Source organism: Nerophis ophidion, linkage group LG12, assembly GCF_033978795.1.
Source record: "Nerophis ophidion isolate RoL-2023_Sa linkage group LG12, RoL_Noph_v1.0, whole genome shotgun sequence".
In the NCBI taxonomy this organism is placed as follows: Eukaryota; Metazoa; Chordata; class Actinopteri; order Syngnathiformes; family Syngnathidae; genus Nerophis; species Nerophis ophidion.
Window position 1 is genome coordinate 4,304,490 of NC_084622.1, and position 17,386 is coordinate 4,321,875.

At 37.1% G+C, this 17,386-nt stretch overlaps 1 protein-coding gene and 1 long non-coding RNA gene across 2 annotated transcripts in view; one reads left to right on the forward strand and one right to left on the reverse strand.

Moving 5' to 3' along the window:
* Positions 1–17,386, forward strand: part of LOC133563738 (protein kinase C-binding protein NELL2-like) — a 142,336-nt gene that overhangs the window by 122,664 nt on the left and 2,286 nt on the right. Inside the window, exon 5 of the mRNA XM_061918036.1 lies at positions 10,984–11,177. Coding sequence (XP_061774020.1) covers positions 10,984–11,177 — 194 coding nt within the window. The remainder of the gene's footprint in view (positions 1–10,983; positions 11,178–17,386) is intronic.
* LOC133562903 (uncharacterized) lies at positions 1,559–2,182 on the reverse strand. The gene is made up of 2 exons (XR_009808939.1): positions 1,939–2,182; positions 1,559–1,695 (listed from the first exon to the last, which is right to left on the reverse strand). It is a non-coding gene; the product is annotated as an uncharacterized LOC133562903 (long non-coding RNA).

Here is a 17,386-nt window from a genome sequence, read left to right on the forward strand (position 1 = left end):
GCAGCTGGCCACCCGAGTCAAGGGATGCCCAGCATGTCCATAGCGCACACCGCAAAGTCACACTGGAAGTGGGGGGGAAAGTTGGGAAAGTAGGCAAAAGTCCTCAAAATGTTCAAAAATCTTACCTGGGATGGATTCCCACAAGTCCCCCATGTCCCAAAAATTCAAAACATGAATAAAAATCCAGGGGCCGGATTTTGGACGTCGGCGGGCCGCTTTCGGCCCGCATGCCTTAGTTTGGAGACCGATTTCAAAAATTGTCCCCAGCCGGGTATTGTTTTCCTTGGAGTTTATAGAGACTAAATCCAGCAAAAAATTGGCATTATAAACAAAGGGAGAGAGTTTAGAGGGGCTATTGGTGCTGCCTGAAAAAGCACCCCCCCCTAACTCCGCCTATGGAGGTCCAATCATCACATGGTTTTCACACTATACAGAGGGGGTAAGGATGAGTTACTAGGGTGAGTTTCATGTCTCTACGACCATCCTAGCCAGAGATAGCTAGGGGGTGCATTTCCCGGCAGGTGGGCTGTTGGTGCTGCCTGAAAATGCACCCCCCCCTAACTCCGCCTGTGGGGGTCCAATCATCACATGGTTTTCACAGTATACAGATGGGGTAAGGATGAGTTACCAGGGTGAGTTTCATGTCTCTACGACCATCCTAGCCAGAGATATTGGTGCTGCCTGAAAATGCACCCCCCCCTAACTCCGCCTGTGGAGGTCCAATCATCACATGGTTTTCACAGTATACAGATGGGGTAAGGATGAGTTACTAGGGTGAGTTTCATGTCTCTACGACCATCCTAGCCAGAGATATTGGTGCTGCCTGAAAATGCACCCCCCCCTAACTCCGCCTGTGGGGATCCAATCATCACATGGTTTTCACAGTATACAGATGGGGTAAGGATGAGTTACCAGGGTGAGTTTCATGTCTCTACGACCATCCTAGCCAGAGATATTGGTGCTGCCTGAAAATGCACCCCCCCCTAACTCCGCCTGTGGAGGTCCAATCATCACATGGTTTTCACAGTATACAGATGGGGTAAGGATGAGTCACCAGGGTGAGTTTCATGTCTCTACGACCATCCTAGCCAGAGATATTGGTACTGCCTGAAAATGCACCCCCCCCTAACTCCGCCTGTGGAGGTCCAATCATCACATGGTTTTCACAGTATACAGATGGGGTAAGGATGAGTTACTAGGGTGAGTTTCATGTCTCTACGACCATCCTAGCCAGAGATAGCTAGGGGATGCATTTTCCGGCAGGTGGGCTGTTGGTGCTGCCTGAAAATGCACCCCCCCCTAACTCCGCCTGTGGAGGTCCAATCATCACATGGTTTTCACAGTATACAGATGGGGTAAGGATGAGTCACCAGGGTGAGTTTCATGTCTCTACGACCATCCTAGCCAGAGATAGATGGATGTTCAGGCAGCTGGAATCAACTCTTCACTGAAAATGCACCCCCACCATAACTCCATCTCTGGTATTTCGGGTACTTTTGGTAAAGTTATTTGTGAATGTTCAGTTTGAAAATTCTTAAAATCAAAACAACGATAGGTATCAGATGCATTCATTTATTAATGTATTCATCCATCCACCCATGAGCTTCTTACAGTTAAAGAAAATGTCATATTTTTAAAATACATGTATTGGATCCCGTCGAGTGAAGCAGCAAACATTCGTTCTCCTTGATGTCTCTAAAAAAGTACATATAGAGGCTTACTTTGGTGTATATATTCTTTAATACAATACTTCAATACATTTTCGGGACAGCAAATATTCCTATACTAAATGGTTATTGTTTCGCCTTATCTGAATGGTGGCGAAATCATTAAAGGCTCACAATTAATCCATCCATTAATAAATCCAAAGTAAACACAACTTGGATTATTTCACCTTGTTATGTACTTTTTTTATGCCGAAAGAGGCGATGTACCCACCTGAATGACGACGAAATCATTAAAGGCAATGACGGCGAAATCATTGAAGAATCACAATTAATCCATCCATTAATATATCCAAAGTAAAGACAACTTGGATTATTCACCTTGTTATGTACATTTTTATGCCGAAAGAGGCGATTTTAGCCGAGTTTAGCTACTTTTCGAGACGGGTGATGCAACCGAGTGACGTAAGCGCGCTCCCGACAGGGGGTGCATTTTACGGCGGGGGTGCAGAATTCGGCACAACACCTGCACGATAAACAAAGTGTTAGAAGAGCTCTGGCAATAACAAGCAACGTAGGGTCGGTAATACTACACGGGAGATAGTTCACCACGGTTGCAGTTCAGAGAAATAACCACAGTAAGCTTCCTATTTCAGTGTTTTACTGTATAAGTGACAGTTTATAAGTTGCACTCGTTAAAGTTTAGGATGTTGGGCGCTCACGTTGCCAGTAGATGGGACGGGTGTGCTAACAGCAGCTCGCACGTGTGTTTGTTTGCTGCACAGTGACTTCACGAACGGCAGGTTTGGTCACGTATTAGTTAAGTTTGTTAAAGAGACCCTCTCCTCTGTGACTGTTTACTATTTGGAGAGCGAGTGTGGAACATTATAAAGAGTTTAGTTGTGTGCTATCGTGGCTACATTGCTGCGAGGGAAGTGGACAGCGCGAGTTGGGGAGGTAGCATGTGAGTGGGGACGAGTGTATGAGAGTAATTAATGTGTTTTTATTATTGTCGGGTTATTGTATGTTTATGAGGTGTATATAGTAAATTGTTGAACTATATAAGCCGTCTCCTCTCACTATTTATTGGGTAAATAGTGAATAATTGGAGTATCCCCCCCAACGTAAAATACAGTCCTTTACAGGCTACCGTACACTAACGTTTTTTTTTTAATTAAATGTGCTTTTAATGATGGTATCCTTACATCACACTCAAATTTTTAAGCGCAGGCCTTATGCCCTGGTGTGGGCCTATCATAAATCAATCAATGTTTATTTATATAGCCCCAAATCACAAATGTCTCAAAGGACTGCACAAGTCATTACGACTACAACATCCTCGGAAGAACCCACAAAAGGGCAAGGCAAACTCACACCCAGTGGGCAGGGAGAATTCACATCCAGTGGGACGCCAGTGATAATGCTGACAATGAGAAACCTTGGAGAGAACCTCAGATGTGGGCAAATCCCCTCCCCCCACCCCCCCCCCCCCCCCCCCCCCCCCCCTTCTAGGGGACCGAAAGCAATGGATGTCGAGCTGGTCTAACATGATACTGTGAAAGTTCAATCCATAGTGGCTCCAACACAGCCGCGAAAGTTCAGTTCAAGCGGATCCAAGACAGCAACGAGAGTCCCGTCCACAGGAAACCATCTCAAGCGGAGGCGGATCAGCAGCGTAGAGATGTCCCCAACCGATACACAGGCGAGCGGTCCATCCTGGGTCTCGACTCTGGACAGCCAGTACTTCATCCATGGTCATCGGACCGGACCCCCTCCACAAGGGAGGGAGGGCCTACCGTAGTGGTTTGTGTTGTGGTTTGTGCAGCCCTTTGAGACACTAGTGATTTAGGGCTATATAAGTAAACATTGATTGATGATTGATTGAGGCCTAAATTTACCGCGTGCCTAAATTTACCGCATGCCTTTGGTAAGCACCGGAGTGAGAAAAGGTTTTAAAATAATTAGCGCATGCTTACTTTTACCGCATGCCTTTGGTAAGCGCAGGACTGAGAAGAGGTTTTAAATCAATTAGCGCCCCGGCGGCAATTCAAGGATATACGGTACGTTAAAACCATAATAATAATTTTAGACAGGGGGAAAAAACCTTTTTCATGGCACTATAACCCCGGTCCTTTCGGCTCAGTAATGAAATACTACTCTTGGTATTTAGATGTCTACATGGACTGTCCCCATCCTACACTGCAAAAACTGAAATCTAAGTAAGATTAAATATGTCAAATAAGGGTGATATTTGCTTATGTTCTGTCTGATAAGATAATTCTTCTCACTAAGCAGATTTTATGTTAGTGTTTTAATCGTTTTAAGGGTTTTGGTCCTAAATGATCTCAGTAAGATATTACAGCTTGTTGCTGAGATTTGATGACATATATTGAGTAAAACATGCTTGAAACTAGATTATCAACTGTTGCAAAGCTGTGTCATCAACACTTACAAGTATAAAACTATTTTTTTGAAGTAATAATCTCTTATTTCAAGCATGAAAAAAAATCATTATTTTGACACAATTGTCTCATATAAAAACAGATGACAGTCAAATGGACTTTGCTCTTTTATTTTCAATGAAACAATAGAACATACAAACTCATGTGGTAGTACAGTTGGCACAGTACAGTAAACTGACTATTTAAACATTTACATTTGACATTTAAAACAGTTTTGAACATAAATAGTTAATGCACATTCAAATAAATTCTTAAAAATTACAATTTAAAACAATAAAAAATAAAAATAAAAAAAAAAATAAATAAATAAATAAAATAAAAAATATATATGTATATATATATATATATATGGGAATAAGCGGTAGAAAATGGATGGATGGATGGATATATATATATATATATATATATATATATATATATATATATATATATATATATATATATATATATATATATATATATTCCTTGCGCACTAATTGACTGAAAGAGCACGCACATGGCGCGATAATGTCATGTTATCAATGGAAAAATGCATTTTTAGACAATATGATTTGCCTGAGCAGCTTGTAGACACCGAGAGTAACAAGCGGTTGCCTTGTTGCCTTTTCATTAAGAACAATTCATTGGTTTTTAGTATAAGTTTGCTGGTTTCAAGAAATGTAATGCTGAGCGCATATTACTATGTCGATATAATGGCACTGTCAGGTTCAAACACTGATGACATCTTTCAAACAAGAATAAAGGCAAAGAATCAAACAGAGACAGAATTAAATTTGGACTCAGATCTTGAGGAGAGACATGGCCACTTTACACTTTGTACAGCCCTGCACCACACTCTGACGAAAACGGTTCACGCCTCCTCTTTTATTTAGATATTCAATGTTTACACAACAACACATGTCACAACAGAAATGGGGTGTATGTAAACAGACATTGTTTTCGGTCAAATTGAAGACAAAAGAAGAAGATGCCTCGGGCTCGGTCTTATCCTGGATTTAGCTTCGGTAGGTGTTTAAGGACAATAGATAACCCCTCCCGTCGCATTCCAACGTACACAGCTGAATCTTCCAAGACTTTGCTTGGTCAAACAAGGACAGCTCTCATTTGTTCAGTGGAAACTCAGAGAGCGGAATGTTTTTTGATAATTTACACAACATTTTTCTAACATTTCCCTCCTGTTTATCAAATAACTTCCCCATAATTTCCTCATCCCCAATAACTTATTCTTGCGATTTTCAGTTAATGGTTCATTTCCCTAGGACCAAGTTATGTTTACACTCAGAATTCAACATTAATTTTCCTTCATAATTCTGACCTTTATGGAAACAAATCAGGAACACCATACAGGTAGGTATCCTCGTCATCAGATTCATCTTCCTTGTCGTCCACCAGGAAGTGCATCTTAACAGCTTTATCATCTGCTGGGCTAATCACTGTGGCAATCAAGACGGTTAAGCAGACAACATAGACAGGGAATACAACAACATCCAGACAACGTCAGTATTGCTGCAATCACGGCCATAGATACTAGATACCAAAGACTTGTATTTGCCAAACACGTCCAACCACCTGTCCCACATATATGTATCTATGCCAGAATGCTCTTTCATTTTTTACTGTTAAGGGTGTGCAAGCCTTCCAGTGCTTTGGTCAGACTACTTTCTGTATCAGTGTAGTTTGGTATGAACATGCAACACTGTTCACCAAATATTGCGCACACGCCCCCTTTTTTCGCTAACAACATGTCTAGCATCATAGGGTTTTGAAAAGCCATAAGGGAGGTGGCGGCGTGTTGATCAGCGACGGCTTCAAGTCCGGCCTGTGACCAATTTCTTAATCTCTGTACGTTGTGGTGGACGTAGTTTATTCTGTCAACATTCTTGTTTATCGTACACCACCTGTAGATGGATGATTCAAATCCACCTGTAACTTGATTTACCAATTTATAGTCGTCAGATACACTTCTTTGGAAACCCACTGCATCGATCAAAATTCGATCTACAACACTTTGCTAGTTTACATCACATCTAGTGATTTTCCAATGTTCAGATATCAAACTGTTCAGGCGTGTTAGCAATCCTTGTCCAAATATTCATACATTTGCTATGTGTAAGCAGTTATCTTATAAGTTTCCTAACTGTTGTACATGTCAATGCAGGTATAATTAGCTTTTTTTTTTTTTTTGTACATATTTATCAAATACTGGTTTCTGTTTTGTCTCTTTAGCTACAAGGTAAATTTTGTTTTGCTCATTACTTCAATTAAACCTTTTTTACTCATCTTGAGTAATTGTCTGGGCTTTTACATACAACACAGTCAGTTTTTGTAGCCTTTCCTACTTGCTCCGTCACAAGGAACAAATTAATTGCCAAAACAGGAACCAATTATTATCGAACTTTGACACACCATCATATGGTATGCTAACAAGTGTGACAGTGGAATCTGTAGTTAGTAAACATATCCCTTTAATAACACAACTACAATCCCAAATACTTTTTCTATTATATGACCTTTTTACAATGTGCTAAGTGTACTCAGCTTGGTCTCTCCACTATATTTCAAATGGTGTGAGTCCTGTTGTACTTGTAATGTTAATGTCCTGTACATTTTTAATAAATCTTTGCATAATGCTTTTGCTACTATTAGAACATCTGCTTTTCCTCTAGGAAATATTTCTACCCACTTTTAAAATGCATCTACTATGACCAGACAATAATCTTCTCCTTCCCTCTTATGTAGTTCAATAAAATCCATGCGTAGATGTTGTATATAATTTGTTTTATTTATTTATTTTTTATATGAATTAAACTATAGGAAGTATAGTACTTCTATACTACTTCTATATGAGGCTAGTCATATCCCTCGTGTTGAGCCATGAGTTCACCTGTGGCTCAAAACTGCACTCCACTTATACAGATTTTTTGGTAAGATTAGTTTATTGTCTGGACATACATAGATGTCTTCTTTGTTCAACGTGACTCCGTTTTTTTATTCTTTTATCTTTTTCTTTTGGAGTACTTTGTTGTTGCATATACTTTAGTATATCATTATTCATGTCGCTAATTTGTAGTTTAAAATTTCTATTTCCTCTTCTGCTGCTTGTTTCGCTGTTTTTCTGCTTGACACAATAGTGCGTCCATCTCTGCTTAGAGAATTTCCGAGATCATAATTGGACTTTTATTTTGCTTACTTTGTGTTCTTCACTATGTAGATTATTTAATAATGCTAATGTTATTTTTCTCCTAATTCAAATTTTATACGTATTAGTTTATGTAATTTTTTAAGTAACATTTTAAACTCACTTAACTGTCTATATGCCACTGGTCTGTACTTTTACACTCAGAATGTACATTCTTCCAGTTGTTTATATTTCTTATTTGCAATAATTATTCAACAATATTCAAAGCAAATAGTTGTTTATACATATTAACTGTTATTATAGTTATTAATCTAGGTTTTTATTTGTTCCATTATTTAATATAGATGTGTATATGTATATGTATATATATATATATATATATATATATATATATATATATATATTTGCATATATAAAAGCGCTATTTATATACATAAACATACATGTATATCTTCAGCCTACATGTTTTTCATATCCTTTTTCAATACCCCACATTATCTCTGTCGTACGCATTAGTTTATTCCATTTTGCATTCATTTTTATTGATTTCTTCTCATTTATTCATCTATTTTACTTTTATCTCACCTTAGCACTTTGACATTTTCTCCTATTTTAATTTTATTTTAACCTATTTTTATTTTTAACCTATTTTTATTTTTATTTGAACCTCCGGGGTTTTTACACAATTTGTACCTGGAAAGATACACACTTAAACACACATTAACAAACAAACAAACAAACAAACAAGTTTGCAGCGATTTTACCACCAGTGGTATACGCTGACAACATGACTAATTGGTGTCGTCTTTTAACAGTCATGCTGAGTTACTTCATACAAAACTTGCGGGCCGCACTAACATTAAACCTTCATATTAAGGTGGGGGCCGCGAAATAACGTCTCGCGGGCCGCGTGTCTGAGAGCCCTGTTTTAAGGGTTTTGGTCCTAAATGATCTCAGTAAAATAGTACAGCTTGGTGCTGAGATGTTATTAAATTAAAATAGATTAGATAGTACTTTATTTATTCCGTCAGGAGAGTTCCTTCAGGAAAATTACAAATGACCTATATTCAGTAGAACATGCTTGAAACTAGAATATCAACTGGTGCAAAGCTGTATCATCAACACTCACAAGTATGAAACTACGTTTTTAAAGGCCTACTGAAAGGATATTTTCTTATTGAAACGTGGATAGCAGGTCCATTCTATGTGTCATACTTGATCATTTCGCGATATTGTCATATGTTTGCTGAAAGGATTTAGTACAGAACATCGACGATAAACTTTGCAACTTTTGGTTAGTAATAAAAGAACCTTGCCTTTACCGGAAGTAGCAGACAATGTGCGCGTGACGTCACTGGTGTGAGGGCTCCTCGCATCCTCACATTGTTTATAATGGGAGCCTCCAGCAGCAACAGCTATTCGGACCGTGAAAGCGACAATTTCCCCATTAATTTGAGCGAGGATGAAAGAAAAAGCGACGGCACATTAGACACATTTACTAGGATAATTCAGGAAGATCCCTTATCTGCTTACTGTTTTAATAGTGTTTTAGTGGGATTGTAAAGTCATACCTGAAAGTCGGATGGCTGCGGTGAACGCCAGTGTCTCTCAGAGTAGCCAATGGAGGAGCCAAAATCACAGCTGCCTTTTTGAGCTGCAGGAGGAAGTCGCATAATCCACTGAAGTCTCCGGTAAGAGCCAACTTAATATCACAATTTTCCAATCCAGAAAGTTGCTGGTTGACGTAGAGAAACATGTTCGTTTGACTGCTCCGTGTTAAAGCTTCACAAAAAACAAAGAAACACAGGCTGTGTTTCGGTGCTGAAGGCAGCTGCAATCCACCGCTTTCCACCAACAGCATTCTTATTTGTAGTCTCCATTATTAATTGGACAAATTGCAAAAGATTCTGCAACACAGATTTCCAAATTACTGTGTAATTATGCGATGAAAAGAGACGACTTTTAGCCATGTGTGGTGCTGGGCGCTAATATGTCCCCTCCAACCCGAGACGTCACAAACACGCGTCATCATTCCGCGACGTTTTCAAAAAGAAACTCTGCGGGAAATTTAAATATGTAATTTAGTAAACTAAAAAGGCCGTATTGGCATGTGTTGCAATGTTAATATTTCATCATTGATATATAAACTCCGTGGTCGATAGTAGTGGCTTTCAGTAGGCCTTTAAAGTAATCATTTCTTATTTCAAGGATGAAAAAAAATAAATCATTATTTTGACACAATTGTGTCTCATATAAAACCAGATGACAGCAAAATGGACTTTGCTGTTTTATTTTCAATGAAACAATAGAACAGGGGTCACCAACCTTTTTGAAACCAAGAGCTACTTCTTGGGTACTGATTAATGCGAAGGGCTACCAGTTTGATACACACTTAAATAATACCCATATATATATATATATATATATATATATATATATATATATATGGGTATTTCTGTCTGCCATTCCGTCGTACATTTTTTTTCCTTTTACGGAAGGTTTTTTGTAAAGAATAAATTATGAAAAAAACACTTTACTGAACGGTTTAAAATAGGAGAAAACAGGGAAAAAATGAAAATTAAATTTTGAAACATAGTTTATCTTCAATTACGACTCTTTAAAATTCAAACTTCAACCAAAAAAAAGAAGAGAAAAACTAGCTAATATGAAATTTTTGAAACATTTTTAAAAAATAATTTATGGAACATCATTAGTAATTTTTCCTAATTAAGGTTAATTTTAAAATTTTGATGACATGTTTTAAAAAGGTTAAAATCCAATCTGCACTTTGTTAAAATATACAACAAATTGGACCAAGCTATATTTCTAACATAGACAAATCATTATTTATTCTAAATTTTCTGGAACAAAAATTTTAAAAGAATTTCAAAAGACTTTGAAATAAGATTTAAATTTGATTCTAAAGATTTTCTAGATTTGCCAGAATATTTTTTTTGAATTTTAATCATAATAAGTTTGAAGAAATACTTCACAAATATTCTTCGTCGAAAAAACAGAAGGTAAAATGAAGACTTAAATTAAAATTTATTTATTTTTCTTTACAATAATAAAAACAAAAAATACTTGAACATTGATTTAAATTGTCAGGAAAGAAGAGGAAGGAATTTGAAAGGTAAAAAGGTATATGTGTTTAAAAATCCTAAAATCATTTTTAAGGTTGTATTTTTTTCTCTAAAATTGTCTTTGTGAAAGTATTAAGAAGCAAAGTTAAAAAATAAATTAATTTATTCAAACAAGTGAAGACCAAGTCTTTAAAATATTTTCTTGGATTTTCAAATTCTATTTGAGTTTTGTCTCTCTTAGAATTAAAAATGTCGAGCAAAGCGAGACCAGCTTGCTAGTAAATAAATAAAATAGAAAAAATAGAGGCAGCTCACTGGTACGTGCTGCTATTTGAGCTATTTTTAGAACAGGCCATCGGGCGACTCATCTGGTCCTTACAGGCTACATGGTGAGAATATACTTATTTTAAGGTATTTTTGGGTTCATTGAGGTTAGCTAATATTACTTGCTTTGGAAAGTCTTGACAAACCGATTTTTCTTGTTCTATTGGCCAATAATTTCGCTTAGCTCAAATAAAATACCCCTTGTTTTTGTATTTTGTTTTATTGTTTTTGAACACTGGCTTTTTGCAGTGTAGAGGTCTGACGCATAAAGCAGGGCAGCCATGACATCGTCTCCTTTATTTCCCGCCCAGATATCAACGAGTGCAAGACGGGCGGGAACACCTGCGCCAACGACACCATCTGCTTCAACCTGGAGGGAGGCTACGACTGCCGCTGCCCCCACGGACACAACTGCACCGGCGACTGTATCCATGACAACAAGGTCAAGCACAGCGGACAGGTGTGGGTGCTGGACAGTGACCGCTGCTCCGTCTGCTCGTGCCAGGTAAGAGAAAACATACCTTGGAGCGGGCGGTAAAATATCACTCGGCTTGTGCAAATGTTCCACGGCCAGAGATGGGTAGAGTAGCCAGAAATTGTACTCAAGTAAGAGTACTGTTACTTTAGAGATTTATTACTCAAGTAAAAGTAGGGAGTAGTCACCCAAATATTTACTTGAGTAAAAGTAAAAAGTATGTTGTGAAAAAACTACTCAAGTACTGAGTAATTCATGAGTAACCTGTTCGTTTAATGATTACGGCAACAAATAATGCACAAAAACATAAAAATAGCAATGAACAAATTCATAGCCAGGAATATCTTTTAAGCAACTAAAACAATAATATATATTAAATAATAAAACATGAAAATGAAAAAAATTAAGGCAAATTGAGCCACAATAACTCAACAGCACCATAGGCTCAGTAGGCATTCATCGATTGATTGATTGAAACTAGTATTATTAGATTGCACAGTACAGTACATATTCCCTACAATTGACCACTAAATGGTAACACCCAAATAAGATTTTTAAAGTTAATCAATTACTTAATAAATGACCAAGACGAGTTGATCACACACACATACCATATACATATATATATATATATATATATATATATATATATATATACATACATACATAAACATATATACAGTATATAATTTATATTTTTTGCCGTTTTTGTTGACATGTTAAAGGTGTTTTAATGAATATACATGCATGTTTAACATATAGATTCCTATCTTTCATGAATACAAGAATTTAAGTTGGTGTATTACCTGATTCTGATGACTTGTATTGATTGGAATTAGACAGTATAGTGCTGATAATGTCCAAATTTTTTCAAATGGAGAAGAAAAAAAGTTCCTGTTTTCTGTCTAATACCACATGAAAGTCGTTGGTTTTTTTGCATCTTATTTGTCCAGCTTCCATATTCGTTTTTATACACTTTACAAGAAATACATTGGCGGCAAACTCCGTAGTTTGCTAGCTTGTATGCTCTGGCTTTCGGAGACTCTTATTTTGTTAGCGCAGGCGCGATGTAGCAGCACTTTTATTGTGAAGACAGGAACTGTGCGATCAGTCTTTAGGCTTTTGACGGGAAGTACGGTTGAAATAAAAAGTGTCTTTTTTCCTTTACACTTTTGATTGATTGATTGAAACTTGTATTAGTATCTTGCACAGTACAGTACATATTCCGTACAATAGACCACTAAATGGTAACACCCCAATAAGTTTTTCAACCTTTTTAGGTCGGATTCGACGTGTGACGGTCACGTGACCGCCTGGTTTTGTTTGATTGGTCCAACGTCACCAGTGACTGCATTTGATTGGTGAAACGCAGGCATGCGTAGATTCTACTTAGAATGCGTGTCTGACAAAATCAAAACAAACAAAGCGTGCATTAACAGATCGATAAAAAAAAAAAGTAGCGAGTAGCGAGCTGATTGTAGATAAATGGAGCGGAGTAAAAGTAGCGTTTCTTCTCTATAAATATACTCAAGTAAAAGTGAAAGTATGTTGCATAAAAACTACTCTTAGAAGTACAATTTATCCCAAAAATTACTCAAGTTGATGTAACGGAGTAAATGTAGCGCGTTACTACTCACCTCTGTCCACGGCGCAGGTATTTATTCGAGCAACGAGGTTAACCAAACAGCCGGAGGAGAGACGTTTCTCTTTCGCTCTCTTAAAGCCAGGCGTCTGAACAAAGAAGCATGAATGATGTGTCCCCTCCCCGAGCCAATCAGCAGCAAATGTCAGCGTGGTTTGTCCCTTTTGTCCCTTGCGGCTGCAGCAATCAAGTGACATTTAGAACAATATCCAAGACATTGTTGCCTGTCTGTTTCCCTGCGCTCTACAAGATCTACGACTCTATTACTTCTTTACAATCCGAGCGTGATGACCTGTCTTCACAAAATGTCTCACTTCATTTACAATAGTGGCTGCAGAAAGACATCCGCCAACCTCAGACACACATTAGGCTTCTACGGTATACTGGTATTAATAAAGTATCGAGGTACTAATGAATTAAAAACAGTACTTTACTACCTCTAAAACAGGGGTGGGCATTACGTCGATCGCGATCGACTGGTCGATCTCGGAGGGTGTGCCAGTCGATCTCAAGCCAGGCATTAAAAAGTAGACATAAAAATGAGCTATCATCAATCATACCAAGACTTCACTTTCGTCAGTTGTTTGACATTCTCGGCAGCCGAGGATCTTGTGAGATGACGCTGGCTGCTGCGAGCTCATATTGAAGAAAAAAATCCCTAACAGGGCGGACGCAGAGAAACACATTTTATTTCTAGAGACTCCGTACCTACTGTCAAAACTCTATCAACCAATCAATCAATGTTTATTTGTATAGCCCCAAATCACAAATGTCTCAAAGGACTGCACAAATCATTACGACTACAACATCCTCGGAAGAACCCACAAAAGGGCAAGGAAAACTCACACCCAGTGGGCAGGGAGAATTCACATCCAGTGGGACGCCAGTGACAATGCTGACTATGAGAAACCTTGGAGAGGACCTCAGATGTGGGCAACCCCCTCCTCTAGGGGACCGAAAGCAATGGATGTCGAGCGGGTCTAACATGATACTGTGAAAGTTCAATCCATAGTGGCTCCAACACAGCCGCGAGAGTTCAGTTCAAGCGGATCCAAGACAGCAGCGAGAGTCCCGTCCACAGGAGACCATTTCAAGCGGAGGCGGATCAGCAGCGTAGAGATGTCCCCAACCGATACACAGGCGAGCGGTCCATCCTGGGTCCCGACGAGCAGCCCATCCTGGGTCTCGACTCTGGACAGCCAGTACTTCATCCATGGTTATCGGACCGGACCCCCTTCACAAGGGAGGGGGGCCATAGGAGAAAGAAAAGAAGCGGCAGATCAACTGGTCTCAAAAGGAGGTCTATTTAAAGGCTAGAGTATACAGATGAGTTTTAAGGTGAGACTTAAATGCTTCTACTAAAGACCGACTGCACAGTTCCTGTCTTCACCATAAAAGACCTGTTTCATCCTGCCTGTGCTAACAAAATAAGAGTCTCAGAAAGCTAGCGTGCACAAGCTAGCAAGCTACGGAGTTTGATGCCAATGTATTTCTCCCCCGCCCTCAGCGACCGCTTTCTCACTTGCTTGCCCACCCGCACACTCACTGACGTCACTCACCTGCTGCCAGACATTAAAGGGCCACACACATATGCTACTCTCATAACAAAGTGTTTAAAAACGAGTATGCAAGTTGGACAAATGAAATGCCAAATCCAACCACTTTCATGTGGTATTGGACAGAAAGGAGGACTTTTTTTTTCCTCCATTTGAAAATGCGGACGTTATCAGCACCACTGTCTAATTCCAATCAATGCAAGTCATCAGAATCAGGTAATACACCAACTTATATTCTTGTCTTCATGAAAGAAAGGAATCTATGTGTGTTAAACATGCTTGTATTATCATTAAACACCATTAACTTGTTAACAAAAATGTCTCTTTCATAAATAAATAAATATAAATTATAAATAGGAATGAGGTAGATCTCCTCGACTTGGTCAATTGAAAAGTAGCTCGCCTGCAGAAAAAGTGTGAGCGCCCCTGCTCTAAAACATACCGGTACTATTTATTTATTTAATTATTATTATTTTTTTTTTTTACAGACTTACCGTATTATTCGGATTATAAATCGCTCCGGTATATACGTCGCACCGGCCGAAAATGCATAGTAAAGAAGGGAAAAACATACATACGTCGCACTGGAGTATAAGTGTCATGGTCCACGTCTTGGACCATGTCATATTCTGGTTTTGTTATCATCCTGTGTTGTATTCGACGTCTTTGGTTCCCGGTGGCACTTCCTGTTTGGTTTCTGTTGTCATGGTTCCTCATTTAGTGTCACCTGTTTCTTGTTTGTCGTCACGCACCTGATTTGATTAATAATCTCCTTATTTAAGACCGCCCTTGTTTGTCATTCGTTCTCGGACAATAGTTTGCTTCACACAACTAGTGACATCTCTCTTCCCGCATTGTGGTAACTATCTTTTTTCACCCTATTAGCTTCCATGCTATTTTGTTTGTTTACTTGTCCCCAGTTTACATACTAGTGCTTTCTGTTCATTCTAGCTTCCATGCTAGTTCTGTTTGTTTTGTCTTTAGTGCCTATGTGCCAGTATTTCTGTTATTAGTTTGTTCTTGTAGTTAGGAATAAATCATCATTCCTACCTTAACGCTGTGTAAGCCCGTAAGGACCAGATGAGTCGCCCGCTGGCCTGTTCTAAAAATAGCTCAAATAGCAGCACTTACCAGTGAGCTGCCTCTGTTTTTTACATTTTATTTATTTACTAGCTAGCTGGTCTCGATTTTCTTGAAATGTGTAATTCTAAGAGAGACAAAACTCATATATAATTTGAAAATCCAAGAAAATATTTTAAAGACTTGGTCTTCACTTGTTTAAATAAATTCATTTATTTTTTCACTTTGCTTCTTATAACTTTCAGAAAGACAATTTTAGAGAAAGAATAAAACGTTAGAAATGATATTAGGATTTTTAAACACATATACCTTTTTACCTTTTAAATTCCTTCCTCTTCTTTCTTGACAATTTAAATCAATGTTCAAGTATTTTTTTTTATTGTAAAGAATAATAAATACATTTTATTTTAATTCTTAATTTTAGCTTCTGTTTTTTCGACGAAGAATATTTGTGAAATATTTCTTCAAAGCTATTATGATTAAAATTCCCAAAAAATATTCTGACAAATCTAGAAAATCTTTAGAATCAAATTTAAATCTTATTTCAAAGTCTTTTGAATTTCTTTTAACATTTTTGTCCTGGAAAATCTAGAAGAAATAATGATTTGTCTTTGTTGGAAATATAGATTGGTCCAATTTGTTATATATTTTAACAAAGTGCAGATCGGATTTTAACCTATTTAAAACATGTCATCAAAATTGTAAAATTAATCTTAATCAGGAAAAAATACTAATGATGTTCCATAAATTATTTTTTAAATTGTACCCAAAAAAATCGAATTTGCTAGTATTTCTGTTCATTTTTTTCGGTTGAATATTGAATTTTAAAGAGTTGAAATTGAAAATTAACTATATTTCAAAATTTAATTTTAATTTTTTTCCAGTTTTGTCCTCTTTTAAACCCTTCAACTAAGTGTTTTTTTCATCATTTATTCTCTACAAAAAACTTTCCATAAAAGGAAAAAAACAAACAAAACATATATATATATATATATATATATATATATATATATATATATATATATATATATATATATATATATATATATATATATATATATATATATATATATATATATATATATATATATATATATATATATATATGTATATATATATATATGTATATATATATATATGTATATATGTATATATGTATATATGTATATATATATATATGTATATATGTATATATATATATATGTATATATGTATATATATATATGTATATATATATATATATATATATGTATATATATATATATATATATTAATTAATGGTAAATTGAGCAAATTGGCTATTTCTGGCAATTTATTTAAGTGTGTATCAAACTGGTAGCCCTTCGCATTAATCAGTACCCAAGAAATAGCTCTTGGTTTCAAAAAGGTTGGTGACCCCTGATATAGCATATAGCAATTAGCATTCCATGACCCACAATGCACTTCTGCCATGACCCTCCCCCGCCGAATTCTTATTGGTTGACGTGTATGTGACGATTGCTGACATTTTCTCCGTCTCTTCCGCAAATGAGATGAATAATAATATTTGATACTTTACGGTAATGTGTTAATAATTTCACACATAAGTCGCTCCGGAGTATATGTCGCACCCCCTGCCAAAGTATGAAAAAAAACTGCGACTTATAGTCTGGAAAATACGGTACATTGCTGAAGCAGAGGCACACGTTCGACAATGCACACGTACAGAGTACTTACACGTAGAAATGTCCGATAAGGGCTTTTTTGCCGATATTCCGATATCGTCCAACTCTTAATTACAGATATATACAGTCTTGGAATTAACACATGATTATGTCTAATTTTGTTGTGATGCCCCGCTTGATGCATAAAACAATGTAACAAGGTTTTCCAAAATAAATCAACCCAAGTTATGAAAAAAAATGCCATATTTATTATTGAAGTCACAAAGTGCATTATTTTTTTCACATGCCTCAAAACAG